Source organism: Suricata suricatta, chromosome 3 (assembly GCF_006229205.1).
Source record: "Suricata suricatta isolate VVHF042 chromosome 3, meerkat_22Aug2017_6uvM2_HiC, whole genome shotgun sequence".
NCBI lineage: Eukaryota > Metazoa > Chordata > Mammalia > Carnivora > Herpestidae > Suricata > Suricata suricatta.
In genome coordinates, this window is record NC_043702.1 from 31352428 (window position 1) to 31371176 (window position 18749).

At 34.9% G+C, this 18749-nt stretch overlaps 1 protein-coding gene across 10 annotated transcripts in view; it reads right to left on the reverse strand.

The window, feature by feature from the left end:
- The window catches only part of NBEAL1 (neurobeachin like 1), a 173273-nt gene that overhangs the window by 116009 nt on the left and 38515 nt on the right, over positions 1-18749 (reverse strand). For all 10 annotated transcript variants that reach the window (XM_029934027.1, XM_029934026.1, XM_029934033.1 and 7 more), the window contains exons 7-10: positions 17988-18070; positions 11695-11780; positions 8312-8618; positions 6306-6412 (exon numbers count right to left, since the gene is read on the reverse strand). In XM_029934027.1, the coding sequence (XP_029789887.1) occupies positions 6306-6412; positions 8312-8618; positions 11695-11780; positions 17988-18070 (583 nt within the window). The remainder of the gene's footprint in view (positions 1-6305; positions 6413-8311; positions 8619-11694; positions 11781-17987; positions 18071-18749) is intronic.

The window sequence follows — 18749 nt, forward strand, 5'->3', positions numbered from 1 at the left end:
ATAGTGTGGAGGTTCCTCAAAAAACTACCAGAACTCCCCTATGACCCAGCAGTGGCACTGCTGCTGATATACCCAAGGGATACAGAAGTGCCAATGCCATAGGGGCACATGTACCCCAATGTTCATAGTGGTACTTTCAATGATAGCCAAATCATGGAAAGAACCTAAATGTCCAACACCTGATGAATGGATCAAGAAGATGTGGTGTATATATATAATGGAATACTACATGGCAATGAGAAAGAATGAAATATGGCCATTTGTAGCAAAATGGGTGGACCTCAAGGGTCTCATGCTAAGCGAAATAAATCAGAGAAGGACAGATACCATATGTTTTCTTTCGTAGGTCTAAGAAGAGAAACGTAACAGAGGACCATGTGGAGGGGAAGGGGGGAAAAAGAGGGAGAGGGAGAGAGGCAAATCGTGGGAGACTCTTGAATACAAAATGAACTGAGGGTTGAAGGGGAAGGGAGTGGGAGGAAAAGAGCAGGTGGTGATGGAGGAGGGCACTTGTGGGGAAGAGCATTGGGTGTTATGTGGAAACCAATTTGACAATAAACTATATATTTAAAAAAAACAAAAAATAAAATGTAAAAAATAAAAAAAAAAGGGGGAAGGGAAATCAATTAGATTTATAAAGGGATTTATCAAAAGCACCCTAGGAAGCTTCTTAGAAGTTCTATCATTTCAGAAAATAGAAACATCCAGTAATATACTGAAATAATCAACATAAAATAAAATAAAGATAATGCATGATATGATATGCAGAGCATATAAAAAATTTACCCCAAAAATAGATTAGTATACAAAAAAAAACAGGCTTTGGAATCAGAAACCTGGATTTGAATCTTGGTTCTGCTACTTATTAGCTGTCTGGTTTTAAAGAATACTACTTAACTTCTCTGAGTTTATTTTCTCAAAAGGGAAAAGAATATCTCATGAAATAGTTGTGCAGATTAAATGAGATAATCCACACTAGGTAATTAACACAATATCTGGCACATATCTAGGGTTTAATAAATGAAAGCTGTTACTATTAACAGCAAAATTTTTTTAAATAGTAGTGTTCCATATTATCTGGTGCTGGGACACAAGAATGCTAAAAAGTCACGAAGGCAAAAATGAGTAAAGTCTTCCCAGAAAGCAATCCATATCAAGAATCTTAAATTATTCTTTAAGTCAGTAATTGTATTTCTAGACAGCTACCCTAAAAAACAGTCATAAACTCACACCATAATTTTAGAATCAAGATGCTCACTTCAGCTTTACTTACAACAGCAAAAAGTAAGAAACTGCCTAAATATCCTTAAATAGCAGAATAGTTAAATAAATTATGGTTCATCCATAGACTGAAAGGAAGTCCTGAAACTTTCTGGCCTCAGGACCACCTAACAGTCTTAAAAACTATTGAACACCCAAAGATTCTCTTTATGTAGGTTACATCTATCAATATTTACACATAAGGAATTAAAATCAAACATTTTAAAAAATATTTGCTTATTCATTCAAAAAAACAAACCTATTAAAGGCTGACATAAATAACACATATTTAAGGGGGGGAAAACACTCTATCTTCCAAATACACCTTATTGAGATTGGCACTGCTTTTACATTTTTATAGTTTCTTTAAATGTCCAAATTGATAGAAGATGGATGAATTCTAGTATTTACCTTTGCATTCAGACTGTTATGATAATATTGATTTGTTCAAGTTTATGGGGAAAAAAATCAAGCCTTAATTGAACTGAAATGTTAAGATCAGACTTTGGAGATTTCCTAAAATGATTCCAGTGATCCCACACTTTGAGAACCTTGTGTTGAAATATTTGTAGTCATTACAAATGCTGTTTTGGGGCGTCGGTGTGGCTCAGTCAGTTAAGCATCCAACCAGCTCAGATCATGATCTCCTGGTTCATGGGGTCCAGCCCTGCATCAGACTCTGCTAAAGCTTGGAGCCTGGAGCCTGCTTCAGATTCTGTATCTCCCTGTCCCTCTGCCCCTCCCCTGTTCCTGCTCTGCCTTTTTCTCTCTCAAAAATAAATAAAAATATTTTTTAAGATACCTTTTTGAAAAATATATGACGGTATATGGGAAGACTCAGGATATATGATACATTTAAAAGCAGGATACAAAAATATTCACTGGTTTTCCAAGTTTGTAAAGGAAAATATATCCACATTAAAAACATATATGCAGATATTGTTATGTGTATTTTGCTACAATTTTAAATTTTAAATATTTATATTTACATATTACAAATTAAGGGATGCAAACAACACCACAGTAACAACAGTTTTCCAGAATCTTATTACTTAGTCTTTAAATAGACCTTTACATATTTATAATACACTGCAACTTCTGTATTTTTAAAAAACTGATTAAAACTTCAAGCAGAGTGCTAAAGTATATGTAATGGTTTTGAACCTCCTCTTTATTACTAGAAATTTGCTGTTGGTTTCTTCTCAATTCAAATATTGAATTGGATAGCTTTTCAAAATAATTTTTACATTAATTCAAAGCACATCTCCCTTCTAAAATGTAATATAGTGAAACAAAACAACTCTTAAATGTTTTAAGTTCATTATAGCTATCAGAAAACTTATATGTATGATTCTACTGAATTATATTCTAAGTACTTCACAGTATGATGAAACTCATCTTGACAAGCCAGAAGTCTTTACACAAATACTTCAGGAAATAAATACATAATCTGGCTAGTGAATCTTACACAAAAAGAAAGCACAGAAACTATAGCAATCAGCCTAAAGTTCTCCATGTAATTCATAAAATGTTTGTGACACTTTAAGTTTTAGTTGACAATGTTTCCTTTAGGTCTGAATCTTCAATTGTCTCGATTCTGTATTACCATGTAAAACAGAATAAATTATTCATTCCTTACTAGCAAAATACTTTAAAAAGTCAATCATAGACATCGGTAGCATCCTGTAATACATTTAAGAACTTAAATTTTTACAAGATATCAAATATTTTTATATATTTAATAATCATATTAACCTATCTTCATCAAATGTGCTTAGTCAATAAAACCTGTACTCCTCCTATATTTAAAACATAGAAAACACTGTTCTACTGACCTTAAGTACCTGCTAAACAAAACTACATACAACCAGTGAAACTCAGGGTCAGAATGCCTGGGGTAAGAAATCTACCTCCATTGTGTGTTAGTATTAACTCTGTGCTAATCATTTAGTCTCTTATGACAGATTTCTTCATTTGTGTAATGAAAGAATTGAGCAGTTAATTTCAAAGATTCCCCCATGCTTTTGGACTTAATCATGGTAACGTTTGGTTAGGAGTACAGTGATTCTGACTAAAATATCCTGCCTAGAAGAAGACCACCTCCAGCAGAGAAGGCTGGGGTCCCAAGCCTGGATTTTCCCTCTGAAATGGGTTTCTTCTCTAGCATTTCTAACCTCAAAACGTGATAGGTGGTATCAAATAATTAAATTTTAAAACACTGTGACTATCAGCAAGTTTCCAGATCTAAATTACAAGAAATTCTGGTCTATACCACAGTAGAAAAAGCTCAACATCATGATAGCCATGCCAAAAAGTTGTGTACTTTTAAAAAAGATATTGCTGACCATGATAAGATAGAGGTTTTAATTATACCTGACTTTCATAGACTAAAGGAAAACACTAATCAATTGTAGGAACTACATTTTATCCTAATGATTTACCCTTTTATAATGTGGGACTGGTAGGTTCTCTACACGTGACATTTTGTCTTTATCACTGAGGTTGCCTTTCTAACTGAGAAAGCCACAGCACTTTTTTTTTTAAACAACAAAAGATTTTATAAAGTTATTTTATGCTGTTTTCATTTTCCTAGGCATACGCTCCTAAGAATAATTATTTTTAATTTTTTAATGTTTGTTTATTTTTGAGAGAGAGAGAGAAAGAGAGAGAGAAAGCAGGGGAGGAACAGAGAAAGAGGCAGGCTCCAGGCTCTGAGCTGTCAGCATGGAGTCCAATGTGGGGCTCAAACTCACAAGCTATAGATCATGAACCTATGCTGAAATTGGATGCTTAACCAACTGAGCCACCCTGGTGCCCCTCCCAGGAACAATTTTTAAAAAGTTAGGGGAGGCATCTTTACTCTCTATAGATAAATTAGTACTTTCACTGATTTAATAAATATTCATCACTATTTACTTCATAAATATATTCTTTACTATTTTATGCAATTGCTTTACTATTTCACTATAAGCTAAGCAATATAGTGACATACAAGCTTTCAGGAATATCTCTCCTAACAGTGTGGAAAATTCAAGGAGCTGATATTAAAATCTTTATACTGGAATATTCTCACAAAATCAGAATGAAACGCTAGTAATTTTTTTAGCAGAGTCCACGAAAGGAATACCTCAAACAGAAAAGTAAAAATTCTCTGAAGTAGTTTCATTTTCTTTGTTTTAAATATAATTATATTTTACAAGCATTTTTTTTAAGTTTATTTATTTATTTTTGAGAGGGAGAGCAAGTGATTAAGCATGAGCACAGGAGAGGCAGAGACAGAGACAGAGAGAGAGAATTCCAAGCTGGCTCTGCACTGTGCACAGTGCATAATCCAGGGACCAATTCCACAACCATGAGATCATGACCTAAGCCAAAATCAAGAGTCAGACGCTTAAGTGAGTCACCCAGGAACCCTGTAGATTCATTTTCAAAGGCTTTTCAAGAAGATCTCTAAAAAATTTCTGATACAATCTTGAAATTTATGAAAATATAAGAGACATTAGTTACTACATACACACAAATCCACTACAAGTACAAATTAGTAAAAAATAAGAAAAAAATAAGCAAATTGGCAGGATATATCAAGAAGATTAACACTATTTCTATTAGTCTGCTTTTTTATATTTCCCAATTATTTACAAGTTATTTTATGCAATGTTCTCTAATTTTTTTTAATGTATATTTATTTATTTTGAGAGAAAGAGAGCGCACATGCAGGGTAGGAGAAGAGAGAGAGCACGAGAGTGAATCTCAAGTAGGCTCCACATGTCAGCACAGAGCCTGATGCAGGGTTTGATCTCACAAACTGTGAGATCATGACCCAAGCTGAAATCAAGAGTCAGATGCTTACCTGACTGAGCCATCCAGGCATCCCAGTTCCCACATTTTAAAAAAGTACAAAAGTTTATGCCCTTTGACCTAGTAATTCTACTAGGAATAGAAATCTGGTCTATGAAACATGAAAGAGTTATGTAATGGCAAAAAAATTAGAAGTAAATTGAATATCAGCCAATTAGGAATAGTTATATAAATTATGGTACATCCACTTAATATAATATTATGTAGATATTAAAATCATAGCAGGAAAATGCAAACAAAACCATCTTACATGAAACAAAAGCACAAAGTTATATGCATCAAATAATCAAATGCATCACACCAAATTTTAACAATATACAACAAAAGACTTTAAAACTCAACGATAAAACCCAAATCCAATTAAAAAACAAAGAACCTGAATAGACATTTCTCCACAGAATATTTACAAATAGCCAATAAGCACATGAAGAGATGCTCAGTATCACTAGTCATTAAAGAAAGGCAAATTGAAATCCCAATGAGATACCATTTCACACCAATTAGAACAGCTACTATCAAAAAGAAGAAAATAACAGTTAAGGAGAATGTGAAGAAATCAACAACCTTTGTGACTGCTGGCAGGAATATAAAATGGCACAGCCACTATGGAAAACAGTAAGGTGGTTCCCCCAAAAATGAAAAAAAATTTAGTTATTATGATCCAACAATCTCACTTCTGGAATATATCCAATAGAGTTGAAAACAGAGTCTCAGAGAGATATGTGTATATTCATGTTCCAGAGCAGTATTGTGGTATGTATATACAATGGAATATTATTAAGCCTATGAGAAGAAAATTCTGCAATATGCTACAACATGAATGAATCTTGAAGACATTACACTAAGTGAAATAAACCAGTCACAGAAAGACAAGTACTGTATGACACCAAAAGGTGGTTGCCACGGGCCAGGGGGAGGGAGAATGTGGGATTATTTAATGGATATACAGTCAGTTCTCTAAGATGTAGACGTATAAAGAATGGATGGCGGTGACAGCTGCACAACACTGTGAGTGCATTTTATATCACTGAACTAACTATACCCTTAAAAATGGTTAAAATGGTAAATTTTATGTGTGTTTTATCACAATAAAAAAGAAAACTAGTAATAATATGTCCAAGTTTGAATCACAGCATAAACAAAATGATAGCTTTTTAAGACCAAATATAATAAGAACAGAAAAATACCTTGCAATTCTGTAGCAGTCGTATGAGATGTTCAAAGCAATTACTGTTAAGAAAAATGGCCTGAAGAACGGGCCTATCAGTGCAGTCTAACATGGCTGTGATAGTATCTGGGAAAATAAAAACAAAATCATCCATTTATAAAGTGGAAAATTTGGAATCACAGAAAAATTTGCTTTGGCCATATTTAAAAAAAATTTTTAATGTTTATTTTTGAGAGAAAGAAAGAGAGACAGAGAGCATGAGTGGAGAAGGGGCAGAGAAAGATGGAGACACAGAATCTGAGCAGGCTCCAGGCTCTAAGCTATCAGCAAGGAGCCTGATGTGGGGCTCATGACCTGAGCCAAAGTCAGACACTCAACCAACTGAGACAGCCACCCACGTGCCCTGTACTTTGGCCACCTTTTTAATTTAAGCTTTTCAGCTGACAAAAGAATGTAAAATTAGTTAGGAAAAAATAGGGATGGAGAGTACAAAACAAAACTGTACTAGTACTTGTTAAAAAAAGTAAACATTTTTATAATTTATTATTAAAAGTCTTTGTTTTTCTATATGAGTGATATATATTTCCCAGAGACTTAAATAGTTGTTCTTCCATTATAATGCTCAAGTATAGCTTGCTATTAACAAATAACACCTAGTTATGTCTTGTAACACAGTCTCATTATACAGTAAAAAAATTAGCATGTGGCTATTAAACTGAGACTTAGGGAATTAATCCATTTGTAATGATGGTTTGCTCTAGTTTCATACTGAACAGATATCCTCATTCATAAATCTAAGGATAATCGACATAAGTAATGTGATAGTTTTTAATAACTAGAAGTCCATTAATATAGACTCAAACTTCCTTATAAACTTACAATTTATAACAATTATAAAATGTAACATATCATATAAAATAACAGAAACTAGATAAAATGAATCTTATTTCCCTACAGAAACACTATTGTAAGGGATCAAGTTCCACCAAGATCTTGGTGTCTAGTATTTTTAGATTATAGCACACAAACCCTTACAGAAGGTCTCTAGACCTACACAGTAAACCATTACTGTTGTATGTATCTGGGTGGTAGGATATAAGAAAACTTTTCTTTTTACTTATCCAAATTTCCTAGTATAGCTGTAGTGAAAATATTTTCCTTTTGTAAGAAGAAACTCTCAATCAGTAATACTTTTATCTATCAATCTAATGGGAATACAATAAGAATTCACACATATCAGTGAAGGAATTTACAGAGAAAGGGATATATAAGCAAAGAATGACACCAACAAACACAAAGAGACAGTAAGAAAAACAAGACACACATACACAGAGGTGCTGAAGAAACAACACACACACACACACACACACACACACACACACACACAAACACCCTCTTGAGAAAGAATAGATGTTAAACTAACCTCTATAAAGATTTATAGAAGCACAATTAAAATTGATCAGATGTGACTCTTTGCCATAGGTCAGATAATGCAAATGGCACCTCCTGAAAATTTACTTTTCCCAGCATTTGAAAAAGTAGTCTACTTTCTTAAGACTGATGATTTTAGTGGATTACACTTTCAAAAAATAGCAGAGGCTCAATTTTGTCACTGTTAAAGCAAAGATGCTGTAAACAAATCAATTCCATATTAATTATATTGAAGATGAAATCTAAGTCACACAATCGCTGAATTAAACAACCATTACTTCCTATACAATGGCCATGAATTTCAAAGGAGTCTAAAAAAAAAGATTCAGAAAAAAGAGTGTCGGGCGCATGGGTGGCTCAGTTGGTTAAGCGCCCGGCTTCAGCTCAGGTCAGATCTCACGGTTCGTGGGTTTGAGCCCTGCGTCGGGCTCTGTGCTGACAGCTCGGAGACTGGAGCCTGCTTCAGATTCTGAATCTCCCTCTCTCTCTGACTCTCCCCTGCTCATGCTGTCTCTCCCTGTCTCCCCAAAATAAACAAAAAACATTAAAAAAAATTTTTTTAAAGAAAAATCAGAGTGTATATGTAATACTTACTCAACATTTTTATCTGTAGAGCTATGAATCGGCTTTCCCACTGTCTGGACCTCCTTTGATTGGGTAAAGCTGAATGATCTGAATTTAGCAATTTAAAATAGTTCTCCAAAAGAGTGCTGGTTTCCACTTGACGCTGGTCAGAGCTGCTAGTGAGAAGGATATGTACCACTTCTGTAAGGCACTTCAGAGTAAGTTCTACCTTCCTACCCACTTCTTCAGGATTTCCATCCTCCCAGGAATCACAATCTGCCAAAACTCTCATAAGAACTTCCATGGTAGCTGGAGAAATTGCTTGCAAAGCATTCCTCTGAAACATGAGAGATAAAAAAATAAAGCCCAAACCTAACTGAAGTTCTGTATGTTTACAAAAACAAAGAGAGTTTAATAAATATGTGGACTTTTTAAAACAAATCAACATATTAAAAAATTTAAACATATACTTTGACAGACAATGCTACAGTTTTATGCAGATTAAGTCTTCAGTTCCTCACTAGATTACTAGATTTCTGATGGTATTCAGATAGCAATCTGCCCACACAGAAAAGCTGTTTACCATCCTCCCTTGCAGCTAGCGGTAGCCATGTGACATAGTTCTGGTCAAAAATATATGCCAGTACGCTATGAAGAAAATATAACTTTACAAATAAAAAGAGAAGGACCCTTTGCTCTTGGCCTTTTCATCTTTTTCCTGCCTGGAATGCAGACATGATGCTTGGAGTCACCTTTAAATCATGAAAAAACAAACTCAAGAATAAAAATAGTAGGCTAGAGAAAAATAGAAATGCAGAAGGATTTAGTCCTTGATGATACCATGGGGCTGCTATATCAGCCCAGAACTGCTTACATTTTTTTATACAAAAATAAAAACAAACACCTCAATTTAGTTAAGCTTCTCTAGGGTTTTCTGTTGGTTATAGCAAATCCATCCCAAATGATATAGATGCATAAGACGACTGACTTGACTCTGATTCTACAAACATTTCTGAAATTTTAAGTCATTGGTAGCTATGCAGGGTGACCCATTAAACTTGGAAATAAACCATATATCTTGTTCCAAACTGTTAAATATATAATAAATCAAACACAGTTATGCAAAAAATCATCTAAAAGTAATAGCACTTAAGCCATTAGAACTTGTTATTACCAATAAAATAAGTAATATCAATAATAAAAAGTGCTACTATGGGAAGAAACTGACTAAAGAACATCCAACCACCATTATCTTCCACTTCCTTACAAAAGAACCCCTGATACTTTGCTGGAGATGGAGCTACCAGGAATAAAAATTACGTTTCCTAGCTTCCCCTGCTGCCAAGAAGGCTGAGGAAGCAAGTTTTACCAATTTTTTTATCTGGACATATTCTCCTTTGTTGTAGTTATCCCATGGAGAGTGGCAAATGAGATTTTTAAGAAAAGTATCAGCTCTTCAGGATTTCCTTTAAAGACAGTTGCCATGTGTCATTTGTCTCCCTCTTCATCTCCCCTCCATTTTTGTGCCCAAAAGGCAGACACGATGCAGATGACCAAAACTCTAAAAGCTAATCTTGTAGCAAAAGAAATAACAAATTGACATCCAAAAGGAACCTGGGTCCCTGAAGATCCTAGAGCCACCATATTAGTTCTTATAAGCAAGTGCCTTACATATATTACACACCATCTGGCCTTATGACTACCTTATTGTATTACTATTTTCCTATTGTAAGTAAAAAAACTAAAACATGTAAATAGTTTTTATTCAAGGTCACGGAACTAATTAGAGATGGACATGGGATTCAAACCTATGTCAGTCTGGCTCCAAAGCCCATTCTAATAACACAAAATAGAACAAATATGCCAATGGGAAGTCCAGGCATGATGCTTTGAGAAGAGAAACCAGTCAGGGGACTTCAGTTTTTTTGCTGTTTCTGACAAGGCTTATTTTTACACCTTTAGATATCTGATTCATCTAAATATTCTTGTACTAACTCTATAAACAACCCTCTGACCTCAAACTTGCTGTAACTATAGCTATAAGCTGATTAAAAGGATTTTGAATATTTTCAGTACATAAAATAAATTGGCTTTCTAGTATCTACTTGATTTCAATGTTAATATTAATTACTAGAGGTTTCTCAGGGCTTGATCACCCCTGGGCACTAAAAAGAACAAGTCTCTATGTGTTCAAAATGGTAATGGGATCTAGCCAGCTTCTCCAATAGTTAAAAACAACGTCATTTTCAATTTTATTCATGTATACTTATTAATTCTTCTTTCTATTAGTAGAGAAATGATGGAAAGGGGGAGATACTAACACAAAAGAAGGATATCAGCTAACAAAGGAAGGTGACAAAGCAAACAAACTGAAAAGATTCTAGCCATCATCACTCTCACAAAAAACAGATTCTTCTATTAGACTAAAGAGGGAAAGGCAAGGTAGCTCACTAGGAAACCCAAGTAGTATTATTAGCAACAGCTGCAACTTTGTTACCAATAAAAATCATATAAATTTTCATACATTACAATTGCGGTAATGTCTCCAAACATCGTTTGTCTCTTTTGAAACTGCATTTGTTACTAGATTTGATGCTATATTTATTTAGTGTGTTATGTTATAAGCACATATTATGTTACGAATTTATCTTAATATTTTAGTAACCCATTTCAGCATAACTAGTTTCCTTTGTGATCCTATGTTTTTTATTTTATGCATTTGAAACATTCTGACAAGGAACTTTATAGATGACATATGTGTTACAAAAAGTGTTAGAAACTTCTGATCTAAACTGTGTGCTTAAAGAAAACATGTAGGATGTTCTTTCTGAACTATAATCCTGTTTTCAACTAGTAGTTATACTCAAAGTTTACCACTAACAGTTTTTAAGATGCTCACCTTCAAAAATAAATAAGTATTACTAGAATTTCCTTCTTGTGAATAATAAATAAATTAATTGGGTTTGTTGAAAAAATGCATATAAACCTTGTATATATGCATTCAGCAATTAAGTAGTCAGAAGAGTTATTAATTCATATACATTTAATTTGAGCTTGATTTCATCATGTAGACTAAGAGGGCTGACTCTATGCTGTAAAGAAAGAACTAGTAGCTGAAAGTCAAAACAACTAAGAACTTACAATAAAAAATTGTTAGCTATGGTTACTTATGCACTAACTTTATTGTTAGTTTATTATGTTATTATATATTGTTATTATATTTTAAGTAATATTACTACTTAGGTTTTTGAAGACGTTTTAACAAAAGATCAGTTTTAAACAGGACATAAACATAGAAAAATATTTGTATGGTTCACGAAATTATAAAAAGAGAAAGAATACATCAAAATAATCCATGGAACACTTTTTGCACTGTTTACTGTTTCAATATTAACTTTTAACACTTTCCTCACCTGCCCACCGGCTATAATGGCTCCAAAGAGATGCAATAAGCAACACTTAAGACTTTCCTTGAGATGTTCACTTTCCTGAAAACACTCTGTGAATATAATACACAAATAAACAAATAAGACTTCTCTTTCACAGTATGATTTATCTCTAAGGAATGTCTGACACTGAAATATTAAAAACTATAAAAAGCCTAACATTTGTTAAAAGACAAGGTTGCTATGCATTTTTTCAAAGAAAAGGAAAAGAAACCACTTATCAGCTAGTATTTTAGATAAGTCATTTACGTTATCTCATTTAATTCTCATAATACTCCATATGAGGATATTTTGCCCCACTTATAAATAAAAATGGAATGTCTTGCCCCAAGTTATAGAGCTGCTGATCAACAAAGTTAGAAACTGAAATCTGACATAAAATTAAATTTTTTTATTACTACTAATACATCTTATTAGTATAATTGACTATAATTATTCAATAATAAAATATAGAGTTGGACAAAAAGATTTCCTGAGTTTACTCCAAGACAAACATCCTAAAGTTCTGGTAGCAAGGGTAATCTTCCTTCTAATATTATAAAGAATTTTATTGTTTTTAAAAGGTTATACATGCACATGACAAAGAATAATTAAAATAGCATAAAACAACTGACAAGGAAATGTAAATCTCCCTCAAACCTATTCCTCAATTTAAAATGCTTCCCCATACCAAAAATTAAAAAAAGCTATAGATATATCCTACTACATCCTGTTTTTTTGTTTTAACATAATATAACTGGGTATTATTATATCTTAACATATACATCTTCCTTATTCATTTTTACAACCACTACAATGATGTAACTTAATTTACTTATCCAGTTCTCTATTGATAAACTTTTATGATTTTCCTCTTTGATACTCAAATAACCCAGTAATGAATATCTTTTTGCATATATCATTACATACACAGATAAGACTGTAACAACAGAATTATTTCCAATTTTATACATAACAAATATTACCAATAAGAAACAGCTGTGAGATAAATGTAGTGATAGGAATTTACATTTAAAAAGTTAAATGATTCCAGCTATGTTGAAATAACTGTCACTATACGTGGCTTCCTACTATGAATAACTAGAAAATTAGACAAAATAGGTAGAAATTCATACATCCTAGAAATTTTCTTTCTCTCAAGAGAAGCAAAGTGAGCCCAAGGATTATCTCACCTTCCTGCTGCAGATATGTTCTGACAATTACCTAGAAAAGGGGAACCCTAAAAAAATATAGCTATTTGCTGAGTTAGGAGACAGATACAATGTTTGGGGAGGCTTAGGCAACTGGAATTTGTGAAGTAGTATTGGAGTGGATGAAGCCATACAGAGAAAGAAATCCAGAAATACTAATTTGAGTCAAAATATCAATCCTTACATGATACTGTGAAATCCCACAAGACATGCAAAAACCTACCAAGAAGTTTTAAGTTGAATAACTGCCAGATTTTACATGAGCTGTATGATGACAGACTTCTATTCAGCCACAGGAGACACACAGAAAACACATATAAAGGATATAAAAAGACATATCATGTAAACTCTAATCATAAGAATGCTGGAGTGGCTTTATTAGCATCTGACAAAGCAGGCAAGAAATAGTATGAAAGAAAGGCAAGGAATATTACCATGGGTAAAAAGGGACACGTCCTTATCAAAGATAGGCAATGAAAATAAAACTCACTTAAAAAAAATCTACATTACTTTATTTTAAAGACCTTTACATTTTATAAGTACTTGTGATACCTTCTTTGGGATAAATTATCAAAATATATGTACAATCTATATGCTATAAACTATAAAATATTAAAGAAATAAGTAACAAAAAATAGTGAGATATATCGGATTCATGAACTAGAAGTCTCAGTGTTCTTAAGATATTAATTCTCCTAAAATGCTTCCACAGACTGAATATAATCCCAAACAGATACCAGCAAAGCTCTTTGTAAAAAATATTTTAAAATGGCCTCTACAATGTATATAAAAATGTAGGGGATTCAAAATAGCCAAGAAAATTTTGAAGAAGAACAAAGCTGAGGACTTATTTCAAGACTTAGCATAAAGTTACAATAATTGATACGGTGTGATAATATAATAAGGGCAGGGATATGGAACAAAAAAAGAGATTCCAGAAATCAGCTACTAGTGGTCAAATAGAGTAGACACTGCAATCATCCTCACCAAGTTCTCAAACAAAGGACTATTTGCCTTGTTTTAATTATTAGGAAAAAAGGAAAAGAGAACTAAAGCAAATATGGCAAGACGCTGAAATCTGACAAATGTGAGTGGGAAACACAGACTCCATTTATATATATCGCAATATTTTCCATATTCTTGAACTATGGCACAATAATTTTTGAAGAAAGAAAACTAGAGTCCACATAGGTCATTTCTCTTTCTTTTTTTTAACTCATGATACAAAAGTATTCAATAAGTATCACATCAGTACAGAAAAAACACATAACCTGTAGCTCATTCTTTAAAACCAGAACAGACAAATGAAAAGTCAGTTCAGAATGTTATTTTTTACTTTTTAAAATATTTAATAAGCAATAAATAATAAATAAATTTAAACTTACATACAGCTAGAGAGAGAAAGTGAACACAGAATTCAACCACTATGTTTTCTTTCCTCTTTCTAGAGAAGTAACATCATGTTTTCTGGTCAGTAATGTTCTATCAATGTACTGAATAAAAGCAAGCAAATGACCAATAAAGCTGTTCCCTATATCCTACTCATGCTGAACTGGTTACACCCATGGAAACCATCTTAGTAGATTTTGACGGGAAGAAGGAACTCCTTACCTCAACAGGAAACCTAAAGAACTGATTTATACAGAAAGAGTTTTAGCAAAACTTAACTTGCTAAAAGAAAAAAGGTACCTTTTAGCCTACTTTCAGCATTAGTACACATTCATTGGTGCCCACTAAAATAGAAACACGAAGACAGAAAGCATTTTTACTTTCATAGTACTAACAACTAAAGCATACAGCATATTTTAATTTGAAATTTGAGTGGGTAATCATGGAAGTTACAAGATTATATTCACTAGGTTAGTCTGAGTATTCATCTTTAAAAATATTTTTTCAAAAATGCTTAAAACAGAATTCAGGAAACAGTGGGACTACATCAGGACTAGAAGATTATGAAGCAAGGACCACAAATGTTAAGACCAGAAATTGATTTTCACATGAAGCTTTTGGGTAAAGGACACCTCTCTCAGTTGATTCCTAGAGTCAAGACTAATTGTGATAGTAGGAGCTTCAGAAATTTCAAGATGGGCAGCTGGCTTGAGTAACACCCTGGATAAATACTCCCAGTCAAACACCATTACGGCTACAGGCTTGAAGCTTTAATATCAAAAGCTGAGGGTACAAAATGCCTAGTGGGACATGCAAAGCCTGTTGGGCCAAAAGGGAGTTGGTGATGGTCAGTTTTTCAAAGCTGACACATGGAAGTGTACACTGGTGAAGGCGTCTCCCAGGCAGAATGCTGGCCTTGGGATTGCTCTAGAGGAGCCTGACTCAAAAGCCTCTGAGAGAGGTGTTTAGTTCAGAAAAAGTAACAGGGTCACCGAATACAAGAGTGTTTCAGGAGAAAAAAAATCCAAGGAGGATCAGGTAATTTTCTTTGTAACCCACCAATACTTGACATTAATGAGCAGTTGCAGAACGGAGTCAGTCTTTCCAAGATGTTTTTGTCTTTTATACTAGCCATAGCCTCCTCTAATCTAGTGAGGTGGCACATCCAGAAAAATATCATTGCCAAAGGTGGACATTTGGGTCTCAGATAGCTCTGGGAGGCTAGTAAAGATGATGATTTGCACAACAAAATCACCACTGACCACTGCTTAAACCCAAAACCCAGCCTTCTCCTTCTGCCCGATAGCCCAGGTTTATTTAAAAGCCAGAAAATCCATACATGAACAACATGTCAAATATGTCCCCAGCGACTTCACCTTTATGGTACTGTAAAGATGCTGTGCAAGTCCCCATGTTAAATACAGGAATCTGACTTTTCCACCAAAGAACTACATTCATTATAAACAAGTGTACAGGTTAGGGAGCTTGGGTGGCTCAGTCAGTCGAAAATCAACTTCGCTTTAAGACATGATCATATGGCTCATGAGTTCAAGCCCAGGATCGGGCTCTGTGCTGACAGTTAAGAGCCTAAAGATGGCTTTGGGTTCTGTGTCCATCTCTCTCTCTCCTTCCCCGCTCATTCTCTCTCTCTTTCAAAAATAAACAAACATTAAAAATATTTTAGTTAAACATAAATATGTGTATAGGTGAAATTTATTCCTTCCCACGTCTTCAAATTCCTGGGAGTGTTTGTCCACAAAATTTTTCTTTAATAACTGCAACTCATCATCCATGATAATAAAATCCAACCACAGCATCAAGTATTGTATCAGAGGTGGAAGAGAAGGGCAATGCAAAGCTCTTATTGCCCCTACCCCATCCATTTGTGGAGTGAGCAAACCTGCTGGTCCCCTTCCCCAAACACACCCTGGGCCCAGCCTTACACTCAGCCTCTGGAAAGCCCCAATTGCCAAAGAAAGGCCTCATCCCCAAGGCCAACACCACCTCAAAGCCCAGCCAGGTAGTGCCCAGGTATGAGGCCTTGGTTTCAGGCTCCTGGGCAGTGGCCATGTTGGCTGGGTCCCCATGCCCCTCTTTTTCTGTAAAAATTCTGAAGTACTATACTACAGTCATAAAAATATTAAGCTCTTCTCAAAATAAAAACACTTTCAGAATAGTAAATTAAATAAGAGGAAGAAAAATAATCACTGCAAAATATGAATCAAGTACTCCAGTGATAGGTCCTTTATCTTACAAATACACAAAGCTGAATTAAGCATAATTGGAATAAGAATTTAAAAGAATGATCAGAATAACATCGGAATCTTGGCACAAAAACAGACACATAGACCAAAGGAATAGAATAGAGAACCCAGAACTGGGCCCACAAATGTACAGCCAATTAATTTTTGACAAAGCAGGAAAGAGTATCCAATGGAAAAAAGACTGCCTCCTTAGCAGGTGGTGCTGGGAGAACTGGACAGCAACATGCAGAAGAATGAAACTAGACCACTTTCTTATACCATACACAAAAATAAACTCAAAATGGATGAAGGGACCTGAATGTGAGACAGGAAACCATCAAAACCCTTGAGGAGAAAGTAGGATACAACCTCCTTGACCTCAGCCGTAGCAATTTCCTACTCGACACATCCCCAAAGGCAAGGGAAATGAAAGCAAAAATGAACTTTTGGGACCTCATCAAGATCAAAAGCTTCTGCACTGCAAAGGAAACAATCAAGAAAACTAGTAGGCAACTGACAGAATGGGAAAAGATAGCTGCAAATGACGTATCAGATAAAGGGCTAGTATCCAAAATCTACAAGGAACTCACCAAACTCCACACCTGAAAAACAAATAACCCAGTGAAGAAATAGGCAGAAGACACAGACAGACACTTTTCCAAAGAGGACATCCAGATGGCCTACAGGCACATGAAATGATGCTCAACATCACTCATCATCAGGGAAATACAAATCAAAACTACACTGAGATACCACCTCACCACGGTCAGAGTCGCTAAAAACAAATCAGGAAACTATAGATGCTGGCGAGGGTGTGGAGAGACGGGCACCCTCCTACACTGTTGGTGAGAATGTAAACTGGTACAGCCACTCTGGAAAACAGTGTGGAGGTTCCTCACAAAACTATCCATAGAACTCCCCTATGACCCAGCAATAGCACTGCTAGGGATTTACCCAAGGGATACAGAAGTGCTGACACACATGTCCATCACCTGATGAATGATCAAGAAGATGTGGTATATATATACAATGGAGTACTACATGGCAATGAGAAAGAATGAAATCTGGCCATTTGTAGCAAAGTGGATGGACCTCGAGGGTGTCATGCTAAGCGAAGTAAGTCAGGCAGAGAAGGACAGAGACCATATGTTTGCACTCATAGGTCTAATAGGAGAACAGGAGAAACCTAATGGAGGACCATGGGGAGGGGAAGGGAGAAAGAGTTGCGGGGAGAGAGAAATGCAAAACCTGAGAGACTACTGAATAATGAAAACAAACAGGCTTGAAGGGGGAGGGGGAGTGGGAAAAGAGGTGGTGGTGATGGAGGAGGGCACATGTGGGGAAGAGCACTGGGTGTTATATGGAAACCAATCTGACAATAAACTATAAAAAAAAAGAATAACATCAAAATCTAAGAGAAATTAGGACTGATACTTACGATAAAAGAAAGGGACAAACTCCACTGTGAGAGAAGCTGGTTTGTATTTCTGTCTGCTCTTTTCCACAGCACTAAGGATTCGTCTATCATTAAAAAGAAGTTAATACCAAATTATAACATGAGCAAGTAGAGATGGCATAATTACAGAAACAACTATAAATTTAGTATATTACTTTTTATTTAGGTACGGAAAAATACATCTCTAGGATTGGTATAATCTTGAAAAGGAAGTCTAGCCAGTAATTTAAATGCCCACCTAAGAAAGGGTTTCTTCTTTTGAATTAAGCAAAAAAAAAATTAAATGCTTAATGGTGAAACATAGCAGGTTAAGTTTCTAAACAACTAGAAATAGAAAAAGGAACAGGGCATTTAAAATTTCTAATCTGCAGGAGTGCCTGGGTGGCTCATCCAGTTAAGCATCTGACCATGATCTCATGATTCACAGGCTCAAGCCCCGTGTCATGTTCTATGCTGACAGCTGGAGCCTGGGGCCTGTTTTGGATTCCATGTCTCCCTCTCTCTCTGTCCCGCCCCTGCTAATGCTCTGTCTCTCTGTAAAAATAAATAAACATCAAAACATAATTTTTTTAATAAAATAAAATTTCCAATCTGTAGGGGTGCCTGGGTAATTCAGTCAGTTGAGTATCTGACTCTTGGTTTGGGTTCAGGTCATGACCTCACAGTTCTTGAGTTCGAACACCATGTCTAGCTCTGCTCTGGCAGTGTGGAGCCTGTTTAGGATCCCCTCTCTTCCTCTCTCTC